General features: G+C 43.9%; 1 protein-coding gene across 3 annotated transcripts in view; it reads left to right on the top strand.

Moving 5' to 3' along the window:
- TCF12 (transcription factor 12) overlaps nucleotides 1-20,412 on the top strand; it is a 328,708-nt gene that overhangs the window by 207,485 nt on the left and 100,811 nt on the right. For all 3 annotated transcript variants that reach the window (XM_024204916.2, XM_024204915.2, XM_024204914.2), the window contains one exon: nucleotides 11,409-11,473. In XM_024204916.2, the coding sequence (XP_024060684.2) occupies nucleotides 11,409-11,473 (65 nt within the window). The remainder of the gene's footprint in view (nucleotides 1-11,408; nucleotides 11,474-20,412) is intronic.

Raw genomic sequence — 20,412 nt, 5'->3', positions numbered from 1 at the left:
TTGTTGACTTTCAGGATATGCTGCAAGATTCCCCCTTTCCCCCCGATTTTTCTTTGAGGTGTTATGGAGTGGATAATAGAAAATTCATTTTGGGGTTGGGATGATTTTCTGAAGAAGATTCTTGGAATGTCTTTTAGATGCATAATAACTCTGACTAATCTTTCTTAATTTTATACAGCCATAGAGAGATATCAGTGCAATATTTAAATTACCCCCTCTCAGACCATTTGATCTTCATGGGGTATGAGTTTTTTTTAACCTAATTAGGAGAATTTAAATGCTGACATCGACTACCATTGGCAATGTCTAATACACTATGCACAGGCAACCTTAATTCTGGCATTTCCTAACTTTTGAGTACTTGACTTTGCAACTGTAAAGTTCTTTTAACATAGTTTTTGTGTGTAGTTTTAAATTGTGTAATCTAAATTGCATGTTCTCCCACTCTTTCTTCTGAATCTGTAAAATATAGCAGTTTGTGTGCACAGGAGTGCCTACCTTTTTAAGCAGATATTCTTAAAATACAAAATCTTATAAACCACCGTTAGGGATTTCCCTCTTCTCAGCTCAGATGGCATGGAGTGTGTATAGTGGTGGGGTAGGGGTGGGGATTGTGTGTATCTCTGAGAATTCCATGAAGCAAGCTCTCCAGATATGTAAATCCACTGCATTTATAAAGCGTATTTTTAAAGTTGTGATACTTTTGATTCAGAGCTTTGATTCAGAGATTTTCAACTGACCCCTTTTTCAGATAGTGATTGTTTGATTGATTGTTTTTGTATATTGTAATAGGAATTACTCAATTCCTCACACTTGAGAGAAAAAGAGTGTTTTTGAGCAATATGACCATAACTCGTTTAGTCATATCACTTAACATTGTGATATAATTGTGTTTTAGCTCTACTCATGTCACAATTTAGAATTCCAGTATTTTTAATATGTTGAGTTGAATCCCCTATAATCTCATACGGCTCTCAGAGTGATTAGTGCAAAATAAGTTGTTCACTAATCTAACCAAAACAAAGGAAGCACATAATTTGATATATTGCAGTTACTTATTTTACAGTATGTGCAACTAGCAAGTTGTCATTTGAAAATCTGGCAGTCTCATGGGACAAACTCCTGCATTACTCCTGGGGGAATTCTGCGCCTAAAAGTTCTATGCACAATATTTTAAAATTCTGCATATTTTATTTGTCAAAATAACACTATATAACCAAGCCAGTTTCAATTATTTTCATAATTTATTTCAAAATACCTGTCAGCAACTATGCCTGTAACAGTACAGACAACAACAAAATTTTCCCCAGGAGTAGAGAGTTAAAGAAATTCCTATGACAGCCCAGTTCCTGTTTCTCTGCCCCCTCCCCTCCAGAGCCCCACTGGGGAGGGGCCAGACACCTGCACCCTCTCCCCACTGGGGGGCCAGACACCTGCAACCTCTCCCCGCCAGAGCCCAGCTGTGGGGCATCCCCCTAGCCCAAACAACCCACATCCCTTACTCCCCAGAGCCCAGGGATCCAGAGGGAGATACAGCCTGATGCTGGGTCCCAGGCTTGTATGGAGTTTCCTGCATGTTGCCTCCTTCCTTCAAGGCATGCTGGAAATTGCAGGTGCCCAGAACCTTCAAGTTTCTCCCTGCCCTCCCCCCCCACCTTGAGCAGTGTCTTGTATTTACAAGCTGCTGAGCTGGGCTTTGCCGGGTCCCGTGGCCCCAAGTGGCAACCAACAGCTCTGCAGTGCCAGTTCTGCAGAGAGAAAGGAAATCCTGCACAGAACATTAATTCTGTGCAAATTCTGCATTGCGCAGTGGCGCAGAATTCCCCCAGGCGTACTGGTTTTCCTAGGTCCTACCACATCTGCCAAATCCATCTTGTCGTTCTGGATCATTCCATTTCTAAAACAGAGAACTTGTCATATAAACTTGGCTAGAGTTTCCACTTGTGTATCAACACTAGTGGTCATAATAATCAGTTCTGTTCTCGAGTAGATGCAGCTGTGTATTCCACTTACGTGTGTATGCTCCCAGAGCACCAGAGCTGAAGAATTTTGCCTAGCAGTATCCATAGAGGGGCAGCGCTTGTGCCTCATGGCCATAGCTCCTCCCCTGGCTATATGAGGCAGCACCATCCTTACTCCCCTAAATTCCTTCTTACTCTCCGTGGCTGGAGTCTGAGCTGTTTGTGGTCTTAACCTCACAATCTCTCACTATTTTAGTGTATTTTTCTAGTTTTATTTAGTTAGGTTCAGAGGAATGTATGCCAAGGCATTCCCTTTGCCTGGCCCTTACCAAACAGGACTCTTGTCACCAGTGCCTCCTTGATAGGTTACTGGAGGTTTAGGGCCTGGGGTCGGAGCAGGCAGCTCCACTGTATATCAGTGTCCTGCAGCTTCGGACCACCTAAGATGTCTGTCAAGCTTTCCTAGATCACATCAAGGGTTCGGTAGTTCACATACTTACTGACAATACTGCAGCCATGTATTGTGAACAGGCAATGGGGAGTATGCTCCAGTGTGCTCTGCCAAGAGGTGATCAGGTTGTGGCAGTTCTGCATTGATGAGAGTATCGCTCCAATAACCAATCACTTGCATGGGGTCCAGAATCATCTCCCAGGCCATCTCAGCAGGAATTTTTCCCGGGACCATAAGTGATGTCTGAAGCACAGTGTTTTGTGAGTCATCTTTGCAGCCTGGGACATCTTGATGATCAACCTGGTTGCTACAAGGGACAACAGGAAATGCTGTCTATTCTGCTCTTAGGGAGGCCTCAGTCCAGGCTTCAAACTGATGCCTTCCACCTCAGCTGGAAATTGGCTTTCCTGTTGCCTTTCCTCCTAACTTGATCATTCCACAAGTCATTCTCAAGCTGGAAGTGGATCGGGCCAAGCTCATCCTCATTGCCGTGTTGGTTTTCCGACACGGCAATGAGGATGTTGGTGTTGGTTTTCCGACCTTCTCGTGCTGTTGATTCAGCCTCCCATATCCCTTACTCTCCATCCTGATCTGCTCACGTAGAATCACGATTGCACTTTGTGTCCCTGCGTCTCACGGCGTGGTTGCTCCATGGTTGAATGAGGAGGAGGAGCGATGTTTGGCGGCTGTTCGACAGATCCTACTTAGTATTAGAAAGCCCTGTACCAGGATGACCTCTTCACTGGAAGCATTTTTCAGTGTGATTATTGGTCTGCTGAGTTCAGCCAATGCTGGCTAGTATCCAAGACAGCTTGGAGTATTTTCTGATTCTTCAGTCGTCGGGCCTTACGCTTAGCCCATTGCAGGTGCATCTAGTGGTGATCTCAGTCTTCCATCCACCCATTCATGGAAGATTGGTATTTTCCAATGCCATGGGTAGCAAGATTCTTGAAAGGTATCCTTCGTTCTCCATCTGTCGATGTGGGAACCGGTTCCCTTGTGCGACCTTAACATAGTCTTAGTAGCTCTCATGGGACCTTTGTTTGAGCCTGTGGTATCCTGCCCCATTCTTCTCTTATGTCAAAAAAATGCATTCCTTGTGGCGATAACATCTGAGAGACGAGTGTGTGAGTTGCAGGCCTTGATTGCAGAGCCTCTTACATACAGTTCTCCAGAGACAGTGACATTGCAGCTTCACCCAAAATTTTTGTTTAAAGTAGTCTCTCAGTTTCATTTAAACCAGGCTGTATATTTGCCTTTGTTTTTTCTTGAGCCGCACTCCTCTCCAGAGGAGCAAGGTCTTCACGCATTGGACATGAGATGATGTCTGGCCTTTTATCTGTACAGGACTAAACCCTTTTCGGCTTCGCCTCTTCTGTTTGTGTCATAAGCAGACCGGATGATGGGACAGGCAGTCTCCTCACTGATGATCTCTAAATGAATAACTTTTTGCCTCCAGATTGCATACGAAACAGCATCAGCTACACCCCCTCTACAGGTGTGAGCTTATTCTATGAGAGTGCAAGCTACGTCAATAGTATTCTTAAGTGACATCTCAATATTGGATATTTGCAGGGCTGTCACATGGTCATTGATACGTACAATTACAAACTATTACACCATTACTGCAGCATCCAGAGCAGATGCAAACTTTGGGAAGGCAGTTCTTCAGCCCTTCAGTTCTTGTTTAAGGAGACTCTGAGCCCCACCTCCTGCAGGTATTGCTTGTGAATCACCTAAGTGGAATACATGGCTGAATCTACTCAAAGAAGAAGAAAGTTATTTACTTTAACTGGCTCTTCAAGCTGTGATGCTGATGTGTATTCCACAACCACCCTCTGTACACCTTCTGCATTTGAGTCTAGTCTCTGAGTGTCTGGTGCGAAGAAACTGAGGGGGTTGGAGCTGCGCTGCCTCAGATAGCCAGCGGAGTGTTTATGGCCACGAGGTATGAGTGCTGCCCCACTGTGGGTACTGTGAGGTAAAATTCTCCAGCTCCAGTGCACTGGCTGCACGCATACCTCAGTGGAATACACACAATTTCTCAAAGAACCACAGTTACAGTAGGTAACCATTTCATTTCTCTGACCAGTCTGCCCCTCAAAATGTTACTGGTGTGCTTCTCTATCATCCTCATAGACTCATAGACTTTAAGGTCAGAAGGGACCATTATGGTCATCTAGTCTGACCTCCCACATGATGCAGGCCACAAAAGCTGACCCACCCAATTTCCCTTATCTCAGCTGTTGAAGTCTCCAGATCGTGATTTAAAGACTTCAAGTCGCAGAGAATCCTCCAGCTTGCGACCCCTGCCCTATGCTGCGGAGGAAGGCAAAAAACCTCCAGGGCCTCTGCCAATCTACCCTGGAGGAAAATTCCTTCCCGACCCCAAATATGGCGATCAGTAGAACCCCGAGCATACAGGCAAGATTCTCCAGCCGGACCCACATTTTACCAGCGATGGCACGTTATTGCCTAATTGACTAAAATCACGTTATCCCATCAAACCATTGCCTCCATAAACTTATCTAGCCTAATCTTGAAGCCAGAGAGGTCTTTCGCCCCCACCGTTTCCCTCGGAAGGCTGTTCCAGAATTTCACCCCTCTGACGGTTAGAAACCTTCGTCTAATTTCAAGCCTAAACTTGCCCACGGCCAGTTTATATCCATTTGTTCTCGTGTCCACATTAGTACTGAGCTGAAATAATTCCTCTCCCTCCCTGGTATTTATCCCTTTGATATATTTAAAGAGAGCAATCATATCCCCCCTCAGCCTTCTTTTGGTTAGGCTAAACAAACCGAGCTCCTCGAGTCTCCTTTCATAGGAAAGGTTTTCCATTCCTCGGATCAACCTAGTGGCCCTTCTCTGTACCCGTTCCAGTTTGAGTTCATCCTTTTTAAACATGGGAGACCAGAACTGCACGCAGTACTCCAAATGAGGTCTCACCAGCGCCTTGTATAACGGAAGCAGCACCTCCTTGTCCCTACTAGAAATACCTCGCCTAATGCATCCCAAGATCGCATTAGCTTTTTTCACAGCCACGTCACATTGCCGGCTCATAGTCATTCTGCGATCAACCAGGACTCCGAGGTCCTTCTCCTCCTCCGTCACTTCCAACCGATGCGTCCCCAGCTTATAACTAAAATTCTTGTTAGTCATCCCTAAATGCATCACCTTACACTTCTCGCTATTAAATCTCATCCTATTATTATTACTCCAATTTACAAGGTCATCCAAGTCTCCCTGCAGAATATCCCGATCCTTCTCCGAATTGGCAATGCCTCCCAACTTTGTGTCATCCGCAAACTTTATAAGCCCACTCCTACATTCGGTTCCGAGGTCAGTAATAAATAGATTAAATAAAATCGGACCCAAAACCGAACCTTGAGGAACCCCACTGGTGACCTCCCTCCAACCTGACAGTTCACCTTTCAGTACTACCCGCTGCAGTCTCCCCTTTAACCAGTTCTTTATCCACTTCTGGATTTTTATATCGATCCCCATCTTTTCTAATTTAACCAGTAATTCCTCATGCGGTACCATATCAAACGCTTTACTAAAATCGAGGTATATTAGATCCACCGCATTTCCTTTATCTAGAAGGTCTGTTACTTTCTCAAAGAAGGAGATCAGGTTGGTTTGGCACGATCTGCCTTTCGTAAACCCATGTTGTAATCTGTCCCAATTGCCATTCACCTCAAGGTCCATAACTACTTTCTCCTTCAAAAATTTTTCCAAGACCTTGCATACTACAGATGTTAAACTAACAGGCCTGTAGTTACCCGGGTCACTTTTTTTCCCCTTCTTGAAAATAGGAACCACATTAGCTATTTTCCAGTCCAACGGTACCACCCCCGAGTTTACAGATTCATTAAAAATTATCGCTAAGGGGCTCGCAATTATCGCTAAGGGGCTTTAGAGAATCTGGGTGACTAACAGGGCTCTTTTTTAGGCAGGCTGAGGCACGTACTGGCTGCCGCTTCCAGCAGCTCCCATTGGCCTGGAGCAGCGAACCGCGGCCAGTGGGGGCCGCGATCGGCCGGACCTGCGGACGGGGCAGGTAAACAAACTGGCCCGGCCCGCCAGGGGCTTTCCCTACACAAGGGGCGTCCCAAGTTTGGGAAACACCGGTATATTCTATACAATAATTAGATTTAACCAAACCAGCAACAAATGTGTGCTCCTGGATCACTATCTTGGTTTAATATGGAGCCACAGACAGTCCTCTTAGACACTCCAGCCTATATTACCATCCAGACAAACTGGACTTCTGTGATAATAGGTTATTAATACCAAAAATCACCAGACATTAGGTTCTTCCAGCCTCAAGGGGCCAGTCATTTACACAGGTCAATGGATGCTCAGAACCTTCATCAAGGACAACGCTGTACCCAATGCTTTAGTAAACTAACTAAAGATTTATTAGCAAAATTCAAGTATGTATTCCAAAACGAATAGCGGGGATGTTAAATCTGTTACGTTGCCCAAATAGTTTTTGGGGACCATAGTCCTTTCGTTCAAAATTTCCCCTGTCAGAATTCACCAGTCCAGAGATGGGGTAACAAAGAGGTATCCGGGGCCTTTGTTCTCGCTTTTTATACCTTGACACTTTTTGCTGGAAAAATGCTTACTGTGTTATGGGGTCAAGCCGTTCCATGGTGGACGTGCTTTGCCATCAGTTCTTCATATGAATTGCCAATTTTTGCTTGCATCTTTTGTATATGTGCTGTTTGAGGTGTCTTTGGGAATGACATGCAGGGGCTCTTGTTTATAGTTCCTTTGTTATTCCCGAAGAGCTAACCTGAGGGCATTTCTCAGACTCACAACATGCTTGAGTTACAAACATATAGCAAAATTTCATAATTCCACACATGTCACTCTACACAAATTATAACCAGATGATAATACTCAGCAGATTAGAAATTTTCCAGTGATACCTCACAAGGTATACTTTGTACAAGATTTATCACAATTTTGTAAAAGTGGTGACCCATATTAGTATAAATAGTCACCTTCCCCTTTAGACATCATCATGGGGCATACCTGGAGATGGTGACGTAAAGCCATCTGGAACAATATTTTATAGGCTTCCAATTTTCTGTGTGTAACTGGAGTAGCTCCCCACCTAGACCAGCTGGCATCTGCTGAAGTGACTGCAGACTTGGGAGCATAAAATGCCAGCACTTGGGATGTGGCCAGTAGATTCTTTATACCCTCAAAAGCATGCTCCAGTACTTTATCCCAAAGCTGTACAGTCTGTTTTAAGTATTTCATAAAGGGTTTGGCCTTTAGAGGACTGATTTGGTGTGACTTGCTCCAAATTTTTATCATACCGAGGAATCACATCAGTTCTGATGAATTTCTAGGTGATGGCATTTCAACTATAGTTTTTACTTTTCTGAATCATTTCTCAGAACAAATCTATATGGCGTGGTGAAATTTTCTGCCCCCAGTAGGGTGGGGTACTATGGGCCCACCATGCTTTTATACTGAATGTATAAAATGTTCATTTTACTTGTGTCTAACAACTCCTACTTGTTACATAAACCATCTATATATGATGATTTTTCCAGTCTTCGTAATTTACTGTTACACAAATATTTGTTTTAAAGCCTGCCTGGAATACTGCATACTTTAGTCAAAGTTGTTTATCATTTGGTGTAAGAGTCTCATTTTCTGGAAAGAAAATGCTGAGTCTGTTTAACGTGAACAGTATGATTCATGCTACTTCAAATAATTTTGCATGCTAGGTATTTTATTTGTTTGGTGCCTGATGGTTGTTAGAGGCAAATCGCTTCCTCAAAAAAATGTTCACTTTTCTCTCTCTCTCTCTCTCGCTCGCTCTCTCTCTTTTTTTTTAATAGCAATGCTCCCATTTCACCAGTAAATTATAATAGAATATTTGTAGTAACCAATATGTTAATAATCATGCAGAGATGATGTTCTAGGAGGAGTTAGACATTTTTCTATTTTAAGTAGTAATTTGTATAAAATGAACAAGATGAACTTTTGCTTAGCAGGCAAAAATTTAAACTAGTAAAGAATTGGCATTTAAAATTGGTAAATATCTAAAGCTAACAGTCTTCATTTCGTATTATCTAGTTCATCACACACTTTTTATTTGTTTACTATTTTGCACTAAGATTTTCTTAACTGTATACTATTTCTGAATGCACCAAGAGTGCTGCAATTCAGCAATATTCATTGTTAAAGCAAAGTGCAACTTTGGAATTTGTGTTTTCTGATTTATACTAAAAGATATTACAAGATACATGTATTATTTGTGGGGGAGGTTTCTTTTATTGGTTGCTAAATAAGCGTAGACATTTTCAAATGCTTCAAATGTTGTGAGCTTTTAATATTGTGGGTATCCTTGGTTTATTAATCACTGTCTTCAGATTAGGGTTTGAATAGTGTGTTTGGATATTTTTTGAGTGCAATACTATGGTTTGTCGCACTTGGGACAGATATTTAGTTAATGTTTTCTATAATCAGTGATTGTCTTTCTGACTCTTTCCACACTTTGGCAGAGATTGACTTTTTAACCATCTTTGATGGTGAGGCAACGCTCAGGAGGCTGTTCCCACTCAATGTTAATGTTATTTGTCAAACATCTGAGATTTAATAGAGAACCTCACAGCCACATTTTAAGGCTGGATGCTGTAAATACTTGACTTCAGTGGAATATTCCTCTTGTGGTGTTTCCAGGATTGGGACTTCAATTTGTAAAGCTGGTATTAGCAAGTAGTAAATTTTAAAAAGAATCACATCAATCCCACGTGCTTGATAAATCTGAGAATACAATGAACACAGAAAGATTAGAACATATCAGTACATAATTGTGTGAAGGATATTGTAGACTCTGGCTTCTTTTTGAAACTGCCTGAGCTTAAATTTAAAATGCATGAGCGCAAAGTCTTCACCTTCCATTCCCCCCCCGCCTCACTTTTTCCCCACTCTCATCTAATTGTTCACTCATTCTCTATTCCTTTTCCACTTTCCCTCCTCGTTTATTCCATACCCCACTTTCATTATTGGTTCCTCTTTGCCATTTGCTTTCCCCCTCCATCCCACACTCCACCTCCCTCACTTCCACTGTGTGGGTGTGAATAAGATGGGAATGGGGGGGGATAGAGCAGGGAGAAGCTCTTTCCTTGTCTGCCCTGGACAGCATGAGCAAACAGAATCAGGGAGCCTTCTTCCGCCACCCCCATCATAAGCCACCATAAGCATTGGCAGGGGTCAGAAAGATGAAGCTCTAGGAAGTCTCCCACAGGTCCCTTGTACTGAAACAACCAGGGTAAGGGGTGGGGCCCTGGATTGTCTCCTCCCACTCAGCCAGCAGCACTGGAAACAGTAAATGGAGCTCTGGAGCACTTTCCCACCCCTTTATGGTATTGCCTGGGAAGTGGCTGTTCTTATGGGGAGCCTTGGAGCATCTTTCTCACTATTGACTATTGCTACCAGTAGTGGCCAGAGGGAGTGGAGCACTGTAATACCTTGCCACACCTCACACCCTCCAACCCCAACCAGCAACATACTAGGGCAGCTGTTCTGCATGATGAGCGCAGCCCTGTGTGTGGTGCCTGCAAGCCAGGAGACAGCCATACTTTTGTAAGGCTAAGTGGGGAAAGTCTGGTTGTTCCCTGGAATGGGTAGGTTAATTGAGCTTTTTATATGGTTAGAGTTTTCTCCTGAGATGAAGGTTTTAAAGGATGAGTGGGCATATGTGGGTTTCCAGGGTTGATTAGATCAATCATAGATTACAAAATTATTGTGTTTCTGTTGCATTTTAATTTGTTAGCAAAAGAAGTTATTGCCTGCATTGTGGTTTGGGGGTGGGAGGGTGTGAAGTGTCCTAAATAGCGCTGAACTTTTGCTTCATTGAGAACTAAATCAGTTACTGATTTCCGGAAAGCCTAAACTAAGCTGCTGCTTTACATTTTTCTTTCCTCACCACCCCATGCCTTTATTAGTACATGGAAGAACCTATTTAAAAGAAAAAAATCCACACTAATTGTCACTTAAATGGTTTGTTAAATTAGTTAGTGCTTGTTACAGAAGTAGGCTATGTATGACACTGAGTGTTCTGGTTAAACTTGGAACTCATGTTGCTGCACTACAGAATACCAGAGAAGGGATGTGTGCCACCGCCTGCACTCCTTTTTAGTTTATTGTGTTGTGGAATTTGTTTCAAATGTCAATATACCCTAGTAGCTCTATTGATTCTTCCCACCAAATGATTGATTATATGAGATGTCTTTATTAAAGGTGGCAACAGTTACATGAAATTACAGTAACCTGTAACCTAGGCATCTGAATGTGGGCTTCATTTTGTGCTTAAGAACCAGAGGGTTACGGTCTTCAGAATTTCCTTTATTATGATTATTCTGCTGCCAGCACTTTCTCCTTGATTTTCCCATTTTTTTCCTGTTGTTTTCATCTGTTGCTATTATACCACCTTGTCTCCATTTGGGAGAGTAGGATGTAACTCCTCTAAGATTGTGGACTGTTTTTTGTTCTGTGATTCAACTAGCAGAGGTGTACTCATCATGTTAACACCACAGCCCAAACGTTTTACCTCTTCAATTCTGAGTTCCAAATACTTTGGTAATGAGTCTGGACATCCAGTTTTATATGTCAGCTTCCTGTATGCCATCAATCTACTACACTGCATCATTCTGATATCACTTTTCCAAATAGTGCTGCCAGCATTAGAAATGTTCATTTTGCTTATAACAGATTGATAGCTATAACAATGTACAAAATTATCCCTGATCTGTACTATGGTATGTTGATAGACTAAAGAGTGACATTTAACCATATAAAAGAAATATATGAATAAGCCCACTTTTAACCTGGCAACTTGCTTTCTGTAGATTGCACAGGGCTTCAGGTTTTGTTTTAATGTTGTGCTGTCAAATATTTTTAATGTAAAATATCTAGCCAGTTCAAAAATGGGTTTATTTCAAACCTTTTTTTCTTTTGCTTTGTAGGAAAAACATCAGATAGGGGTCCATTTCCACTATATGGCAGAGACCCAGGACTACCAGGTTGTCAAGTAAGTGTGGTGATCATTGAAAAGAAGTTGAATTATCTTCATTCAGTAATTATTTGAATTCATTTGAACATTTCAGGCTAATAGTTCTTACCTAAGACAGAAATGAATGTAAAGGTCTAATAGCACTGGCTTGAATTGTACTTTGTGAGAGCTAGTGCTGTCCAACTGCCTCACAAACCTTTTGTGTGTATATTTGAGATGGGTTTAGTGCTTGTGAAAGTGGAACTGTTTCCACAGTTCTGGAGACTCAAGTCCTTTATTTAACAAAAGAATGGATATATATACTATCAGTGCTATACATGTTTGGCAACTTGCTTCCCCAATATGCTCCACCCCTTTCCTAGATGGGATTATCTTGGACTGAGTCCTTTCAATTCTTGGCCTCCTTGCCAGCTGGTGTGATTGTTCACTGGGATTAGACTAAAGTAACCAGATATATTTCATATAGGCCACCAAACCATGAACTTCCAGCAACTACTGACTTAGGCTGGATTTGAATAGTAACCTGGAGGACTAAGTCCCTATATAAAAACCCCATCCTTTGAGTCTTTGGTTGCTCCCCTTCCCTCCCCCCGTGCCTTTGTGTATTCTTCGGCCAATGTATTTTCATCCTGACCTGAAACTACTCAGGTTTTCCAGTCTTGGACCAAGTTTTTCAAAAGTGGCTAGTGATTTTTGGGTGCTGCTGATTGCGAGATCTCCAACTTCAGATTTCAGAAAATGCTGATCATTCACTACCTGAAAATTAGGACCCTTTAAGGTCTTTCCAAGTGTGAACCCAGAAACAGAGATACTCAAAATCTTTTGTCTGAAAATCTAAGCCTTCTTTTTTCTTGAGCAGACAACTAGTCAGGCCAAATTGTCAATGAAAGTAGAATGTGCACTGAGTCCACCAGATTAATTTTCATTTGTGACTCAAGCTATAATTTGAATTCAGTTTTCTAGAAGTGCATTAGCAAACTCTTCTATTTCTTCTGTTTAATGTTAATACTCCTACGGCAGATAATATCCTCAGATTTCTAAATTTTTTCACCAACATAATCCTGTGTTATTTCTTATAATAAATGGTTTTAGTAATGTTTAAAATAAGTTGTAAGATGCAGGCATATTTCCATTTCAGTGTCAATACGTTCATCTGAGGGTATGTCTACACTACGAGAGTAGTTCGATTTTACTTAAATCGAATATGTGGAATCGATATTGCAAAGTCGAACATGTGTGTCCACACTAAGGACGGTAATTCGACTTTGTGAGTCCACACTAACGGGGAAAGCGTCGACATTGGAAGCGGTGCACTGTGGGCAGCTATCCCACAGTTCCCGCAGTCCCCGTTGCCCATTGGAATTCTGGGTCAAGCCGCCAATGCCTTCTGGGTAAAAAAATGTGTCGAGGGTGTTTTTGGGTAACTGTCGTCATCCATCCGTCACTACCGCCCTCCGTCCCTGAAAGCGCCGGCGGGAAATCAGTTCGTGCACTTTTCTGGTCAGTGACAGCGCGGACGCCACAGCACTGCGAGCATGGAGCCCGCTGCTACCATCGCTGCAGTTGTGGCCGTTGTCAACACCTCGCAGCTTATCATCCACCTTTCCCAGAGGCAGATGCTGAGAAATCAGGCGAGGAGGCTACGGCAGCGCGGTGAGGACCTGAAGTCTGAGAGTGGCACAGACCTCTCAGAAAGCACGGTACCCAGCGCCGAGGACATCACGGTGGCAATGGGTCATATGGATGTTGTGGAATGGCGATTCTGGGCCCGGGAAACAAGCATGGACTGGTGGGACCGCATAGTGCTGCAGGTCTGGGATGAATCACAGTGGCTGCGAAAATTTCGCATGCGGAAGGGGACTTTCATGGAACTTGGTGAGTTGCAATCCCCTGCCCTGAAGCGCAATGACACCCGGATGCGAGCAGCCCTGACTGTCCAGAAGCGAGTAGCCATAGCCCTCTGGAAGCTTGCAACGCCAGACAGCTACCGGTCAGTCGCGAACCACTTTGGCGTGGGCAAATCTACCGTGGGGGTTGTTGTGATGCAAGTAGCCAAAGCAATCGTTGAGGTACTGCTCTCAAAGGTAGTGACCCTGGGAAACACGCAGGTCATCATAGATGGCTTCGCCGCGATGGGATTCCCGAACTGCGGTGGGGCTATAGATAGAACTCACATCCCTATCCTGGGACCGGACCACCAGGCCAGCCAGTACATTAACAGAAAGGGCTACTTTTCAATGGTGCTGCAAGCACTGGTGGACCATAGGGGACGTTTTACAAACATCTACGTCGGATGGCCGGGCAAGGTTCATGACGCTCGTGTTTTCAGGAACTCAGGTCTGTTTAGACGGCTGCAGGAAGGTATTTACTTCCCGGACCACAAAATAAGTCTTGGGGATGTGGAGATGCCTACAGTCATACTCGGGGACCCAGCCTACCCGCTAATGCCCTGGCTCATGAAGCCCTATACTGGCGCCCTGGACACTGAAAAAGAACTCTTCAACTACCGGCTGAGCAAGTGCAGAATGGTGGTGGAGTGTGCTTTTGTACGTCTCAAGGGGAGATGGAGAAGCTTACTGACTCGCTGTGATCTCAGCGAAACCAATATCCCCATTGTTATTGCAGCTTGCTGTGTGCTCCACAATCTCTGTGAGAGCAAGGGGGAGACCTTTATGGCGGGGTGGGAGGTTGAGGCAAATAGCCTGGCTGCTGATTACGCCCAGCCTGACAGCCGGGCGATTAGAAGAGCCCAGCGGGACGTGCTGTGCATCCGGGAGGCTTTGAAAGCTAGGTTCCTGAGTGAGCAGGGTAACCTGTGACTTTTAAGTTTGTGTACAGAGAAGCTGAACCTGCCCCCGTTTCTTTACCCACTAAATCTTCAGTATACTCTCCATTTACATACCCCGTTCCCCCCCTTCCAAAACACGTTTAAAAATAAAATGACTTGAATTTTGTTAATGAACACCGTTTTTTTTATTACTGTTTTCGCGGGAAAGTTTTGAACCTGGGACGCAGACTGTGGTGGGGAGCGGGTGTAGTGTAGTGATGCAAATGATGCTTCTAAACTCCAGGAATGACAGGCTCCGCAGTGGTGGACTGGTGGTTTGAACGGAGCGTGCCACCCCTCCTGTTCGGGACTGTGTGTGTGGGGGGGCTATGTGACTTTGTGGCAGGGGGAGGACGGTTACAGATCCCCTGCTGTGTGGCTCTGTGATCCAGGATAAGGACCGCTGCATAAGATCTCTAAGTGCCCTCCCCCGCCACAAAGTCACAGAGCACCCCCCACAGAACACTAAAACCACCTCCCAGACTGACCAGGGTAACTAGTGACTGCAATGTGTGTGTGCCCTGCTGCTGTCCTGTCCAATTACCAACCCCCTTCCCCCCCTTCAGACAGACTCTCCTCTAAAGAACATGATGGAAACAGTAATGAACAGAAACGTATTTTTTATTAACAACTACACATGAAACTGCGGGGTGAAACTTGGACGGGGGCTTGGGTGAGGCGGGAAGGAAAGGACTTTTCAAATTTTGGGGAATGAGAGCCTTCTGGTGCTTGAGCAGTCTGCAGGGATGGAGTGAGAGTTTTCACGGACTCTGCCGCCCCTCCTTCTTTGGACTTTGGGTGAGGGGGGTATGGGACTTGGTGGCGGGGGAGAGCGGTTACAGATAGACTGCAGCGGGGCTCTGTCCTCCTGCCTCCGGTCCTGCAGAACATCGACAAGGCGCCGGAGCGTCTCCGTTTGCTCCTGCATTAGTCCAAGCAGCGTTTGAGTCGCCTGCTGGTCTTCCTGCCGCCACCTCTCCTCCCGTTCCATGTGTGCTCGTTGCATTTGGGACAAGTTCTCCCTCCACTGTGTCTGCTGGGCTGCCTGGGCTCGGGAGCAGCCCATAAGTTCAGAGAACATGTCCTCCCGTGTCCTCTTCTTCCTACGCCTCATCTGCGCTAGACTCTGGGTGTGTGATGCCAGGCTAGGTTGTGATACATTCGCAGCTGTGGGAATGGGAAAAAGGGAGTGAATTCCTCAGAAAGATAAATGTAGTTGTGAACAAAGAACATAGTCTTTCTCTGTGAACAAGACCATGCACAGCACCTATCACATGCGCACTCAGGACAAGGTCGAATTTTCGGCCCTCGCATTCAGTGCCTGGGGTCTTGCAGTGCAGATCAGAGAAGCGGGGCAGGACACCGGAATTTGTGTAGCAGGCCGACATGGTAAACCGTATACTTGTGGCTGCTTAAAACTTTGATAGTTGCACTGGCCTCCTTTCACATTGAAAGCAATACCAGTCCCTGCTGCCAGCAATCCGGCAAGCATGAACTCTGCCCCTGTCCCACCCCCTCGCGGCTGTCCCAGGGAAAGATCCCTGTATGCTGCCCCTCTCCCGCATGGCTGTAAACCGCCAATTACAGTTCTGTAAAGGAACAGGCAAGCAGTCCCAATACTAACATTCCCCTACCTAATTCAAAGCAGGTCATCATGAGCGACATCACTCTGATGAGGATTTTCGAGACGGAAAAAGAAAGGATGCTTCGGGAAAGCCTGCAAAGACCAGGGCCGTATGCCGTCATGCTCTGCAGGGCAATGATCCCGGAGTACTTGCTTCTCTCCTGGCGCGGAAATGTTTCCTACTACGGAGGACCCAATAAGGCCGCTCTCCCCAGGAACCTGATGCAAAGGCTTTCCAATTACCTCCAGGAGAGCTTCGTGGAGATGTCAATGGAGGATTTCAGCTCTATCCCCGGACATATAGACCGGATTTTACTGTAGCTGCACTGGCAGGGACTAAACAGTAGAACTGCATGGGCAGAATAATCATGCTACACCGGACATTGTTTGATTTTTTTTAAGTAGTTGCACTGCCAGGGAGTGAATAGTTAAGCGCCTAGGGCAAAGTAATCATGAAAAACCCATTCTTAATATTCCTGTTCTGTGAAAAATAAATGTTTACATGTTTAAAACACTTACTGGCTGATCCTTCCCCTGATTCTGTGTCCGGGTTAACGGCTGGGGACGGTTGGTAGGGGATCTCTGTAAGTGTGATGAAGAGATCCTGGCTGTCGGGGAAATCAGCGTTGTAAGCGCTGTCGACTGCCTCGTCCTCCTCATCTCCTTCCTCATCTTCCCCGTCCGCTACCATGTCCGAGGAACCGGCCGTCGACAATATCCCATCCTCAGAGTCCACGGTCAGTGGTGGGGTAGTGGTGGCGGCCGCACCTAGGATGGAATGCAGTGCCTCGTAGAAACGAGATGTCTGGGGCTGGGATCCGGAGCGTCCATTTGCCTCTTTGGTCTTCTGGTAGCCTTGTCTCAGCTCCTTGATTTTCACGCGGCACTGCGTTGCATCCCGGCTGTATCCTCTCTCTGCCATGGCTTTAGAGATCTTCTCATAGATCTTTGCATTCCGTCTTTTGGAGCGCAGCTCGGAAAGCACGGACTCATCGCCCCACACAGCGATCAGATCCAAGACTTCCCGATCAGTCCATGCTGGGGCCCTCTTTCTAGTCTGAGATTGCACAGCCATCTCTGCTGGAGAGCTCTGCATCGTTGCCAGTGCTGCTGAGCTCGCCACGATGTCCAAACAGGAAATGAGATTCAAACTGCCCAGACAGGAAAAGGAATTCAAATTTTCCCGGGGCTTTTCCTGTGTGGCTGGTCAGAGCATCCAAGCTCGGACTGCTGTCCAGAGCGTCAACAGAGTGGTGCACTGTGGGATAGCTCCCGGAGCTATTAGCGTCGATTTCCATCCACACCTAGCCTAATTCGACATGGCCATGTCGAATTTAGCGCTACTCCCCTCGTTGGGGAGGAGTACAGAAGTCGAATTTAAGAGACCTCTATGTCGAACTAAATAGCTTCGTGGTGTGGACGGGTGCAGAGTTAATTCGATGTAACGGCGCTAAATTCGACATAAACTCCTAGTGTAGGACCAGGCCTTAGATTAAAAAAAAAATTCCAGGTGTAGCTCATAGCCCGAACAATTTATAAAACAAAATGTGTTAGTCCTTTTCTTAAAAGGAATGTGGTCTGCAAATGTTTACATTTTTTAAACTACACCTTGACAGTACTCCTGAATTTATGCTGAAAACCAAATGCTGTTTTGCCAAAATTGTTAAATAACTAGTGTATTACGTGTCTAGTGCTAGGAGAGAAATTCATTTGTGATTATTTATTTTCAGTGGGGAAAATATATTCTTATTTCCAGTAAACATTCTAGTCACTTTGAACTAGTGTTTTCAGGAATGTCTAACCTTGGAAAAACTTAGCTCTTGGGTTTGACACTTGTCCAAGTCTCTAAATAGTAGTTTGTAAGGCGTGAAAAGGCAGCACCATGTGGCAGTACTGATTGTAGCACTGCTTCTCCTATTAAGTAAGGGTCATCTTGATTCCTCTACTCCTTCTCTTCTCTGCAACACAGATGTTGAGAACAAAGACCCATTTGTATCTGTACTGTGAAACTCTTATTAATATTCAGTCTCCCAAAAAGCGGCAGTACCTCTTTAAATGCAAGTTATGGACTTCATATGATTGCTAGTCTAGACAATGGTAGATTGTATGAACGTTAGTGTTGTTCAAACAAGTCAGTATGTGCAATATTTAAATATAATAATTTAAGTTTGACATTTTGGAAGCAGGCTAATTTACTAATTTACTGATTACTTTCATTAGTGCTAATTTTTTATATTGCAGAACAGGTTTACAATCAAATTACATAAAACTGTGTTTTGTTCTGCAGTGGGAAGAGGTTAACTTTGCTTGTAGTTTCGCTTCAAAGAAATTGGTTTTGTATGCCCACTTTTTAGTGACGCCAGTTCTCCATTTTATTTTAATTTCTGTTGATTAAACTATTTTGAAGCCAAAAGCTTCTTTATTCTAATCTTTTTTTATTTTGTTTTGTTAAAAGATTTTCCTGGGATTTCCCAATCTCTCTATCTCCCCCCATTCCCTTTTTAGAAGTTGTAAATAAAAGGGAAAAATAGTTTTTAGTAGATTAGATTCCTCTGTTTTAGTTTTGATCCCATTTGTCTTTTTTTAAAGTTTTGTTTTGTTTTTCCTCTCCAAATATAAGATTTCTTAATGTTTACAGGGGGTTTAGAATTAAGATACTGTTAAATCTGTTGATTTAATTATTTTCAGTGAACTTCTGTGACAGACTACAACTTGTTCTTTAACTTAAACGTCTCTTCAAGATACATGATACAATATCTCATGCTATAATTGATCAGCTTGCTGATTTAGATGTGGTGCTGTGTGACATGGATCTCTGCAGAGACCTGTTTGTAACTCAACATTGTGGAAAGTGATGTGGAAATGTGATGGAGTTTTTATGACTTCTTATTAGTTGAATTGGGACCTGAATTAGAATTTTCTAGCAGAAATAGTAATGTGAAATGTGTAAAACCTTTAGTACCATTTTCAGAAGTGCCTCAGTTCCATTCTCAAAAGAAACTTACGCACTTAAGTTCCTAAGTCTTACTGAAAGTCAGTGGAACTTATGTCACTTAGGCCAGTGGTTCTCAAAGCCGGTTCGCTGCTTGTTCAGGGAAAGCCCCTGGCGGGCCGGGCTGGTTTGTTTACCTGCCGGGTCCGCAGGTTCGGCCGATCGCGGCTCCCGCTGGCCGTGGTTCGCCGCTCCAGGCCAATGGGGCTGCAGGAAGGGTGGCCAGCACGTCCCTCGGCCCACGCTGCTTCCCTCAGCCCCTGTTGGCCTGGAGCGGCAAACCGCGGCCAGCGGGAGCCGCGATCGGCCAAACCTGCGGACGCGGCAGGTAAACAAACCGGCCCGGCCCGCCAGGGGCTTTCCCAGAACAAGCAGCGGACCGGCTTTGAGAACCACTGACTTAGGCTCTTTTGAAAATTTTACAGTAAATCTTCAAAGGCATGTTTCATTTATCTCCATAAAACTTTTAATGCAGTAAACTGTATATGCTGAATGTTTAAAGCCATAGAGAACTATTAAGAAATAATTATAAATATATTGAAATTACTCAATAGGGAGCTTGAGTTTTCAAAGTTACTTTTAGCAAAAAGTTTTTAGGATGCTTTTCTGCTGCCTCTTTGAGTATTAAGCTTTTGGGGCCAATTACTCTGTTTTTTTAGCCCAATCCTGCAAAAACACTTTTAAGTAACTTTGTTTATGTGAGTTGTTGTTTCATCTCAGTGGCACCATTCATGTGTAAAATATTTACCTACATAAATGTTTGCAGTATCAAGCCCTTCATTTTTATCCCATATAGCGTGAAGAATGCCAATACTTAACAATGCCCTGTAGGCAGTTTTCCTGAATTATGGTGCAGCCGACTACAGTTTTCCAATTTATCACAAAAATTATTTCCGCAAACCAAACAAGCTTTGTGCGCGGCTTCTGGTATTTTACTCCATAGCAAATTGGTTTGTCCAAGTGTTTAGTGACCTGATTCTGCTTCCCTCCTTTTGGCTTCAATGCATGTTCCCTCCCTCCTCTGGATCCTTGGTATGTCCTGTACCTTTCTGTCTCCTACAGCTTCTCTCCCTTGGAAAATGCAAAACCTCAAGGAGACATCTAGTAAGATGGTCGAATTGAGCTGTAACCAAACCAGTGACTGTCATTGTTTTTTAAAAGAAATCCAGAAATTGTGATCTACTAATAGAATAAAATGCTATGCTAGGCCACTTTATAAAAACACCATATTTGGTGTCCCTTTAAATTGGGTTTATGTTTATATTTTTCTGTGTGGAATCACACTATCAATTTAAGTTGTTGTTTTTTTAAAATTGTTTCTCTGTGAACCTTAAAGAGTGCTTTATTTTGAAATGAGTTCTTGTAAATAAGGGAAAGTGCCTGTTTTCATCAAGTTTATCTATGGTAAGATTGAAACTACATGTTCTGTTAGTGAAATGAGCGGAGATTACATTTTACATTTTGAATTGTGAATGCATGCTGGATTTTAACTAGGGTCATGAATGTATCTGCAG

The sequence above is a fragment of the Terrapene carolina genome, unplaced genomic scaffold, assembly GCF_002925995.2.
Source record: "Terrapene carolina triunguis isolate 2854851 unplaced genomic scaffold, T_m_triunguis-2.0 Scaffold67, whole genome shotgun sequence".
Lineage (NCBI taxonomy): Eukaryota > Metazoa > Chordata > Testudines > Emydidae > Terrapene > Terrapene triunguis.
Note: the sequence above shows the minus strand (reverse complement) of the source record. Positions and strands in the feature narration are given on the sequence as shown.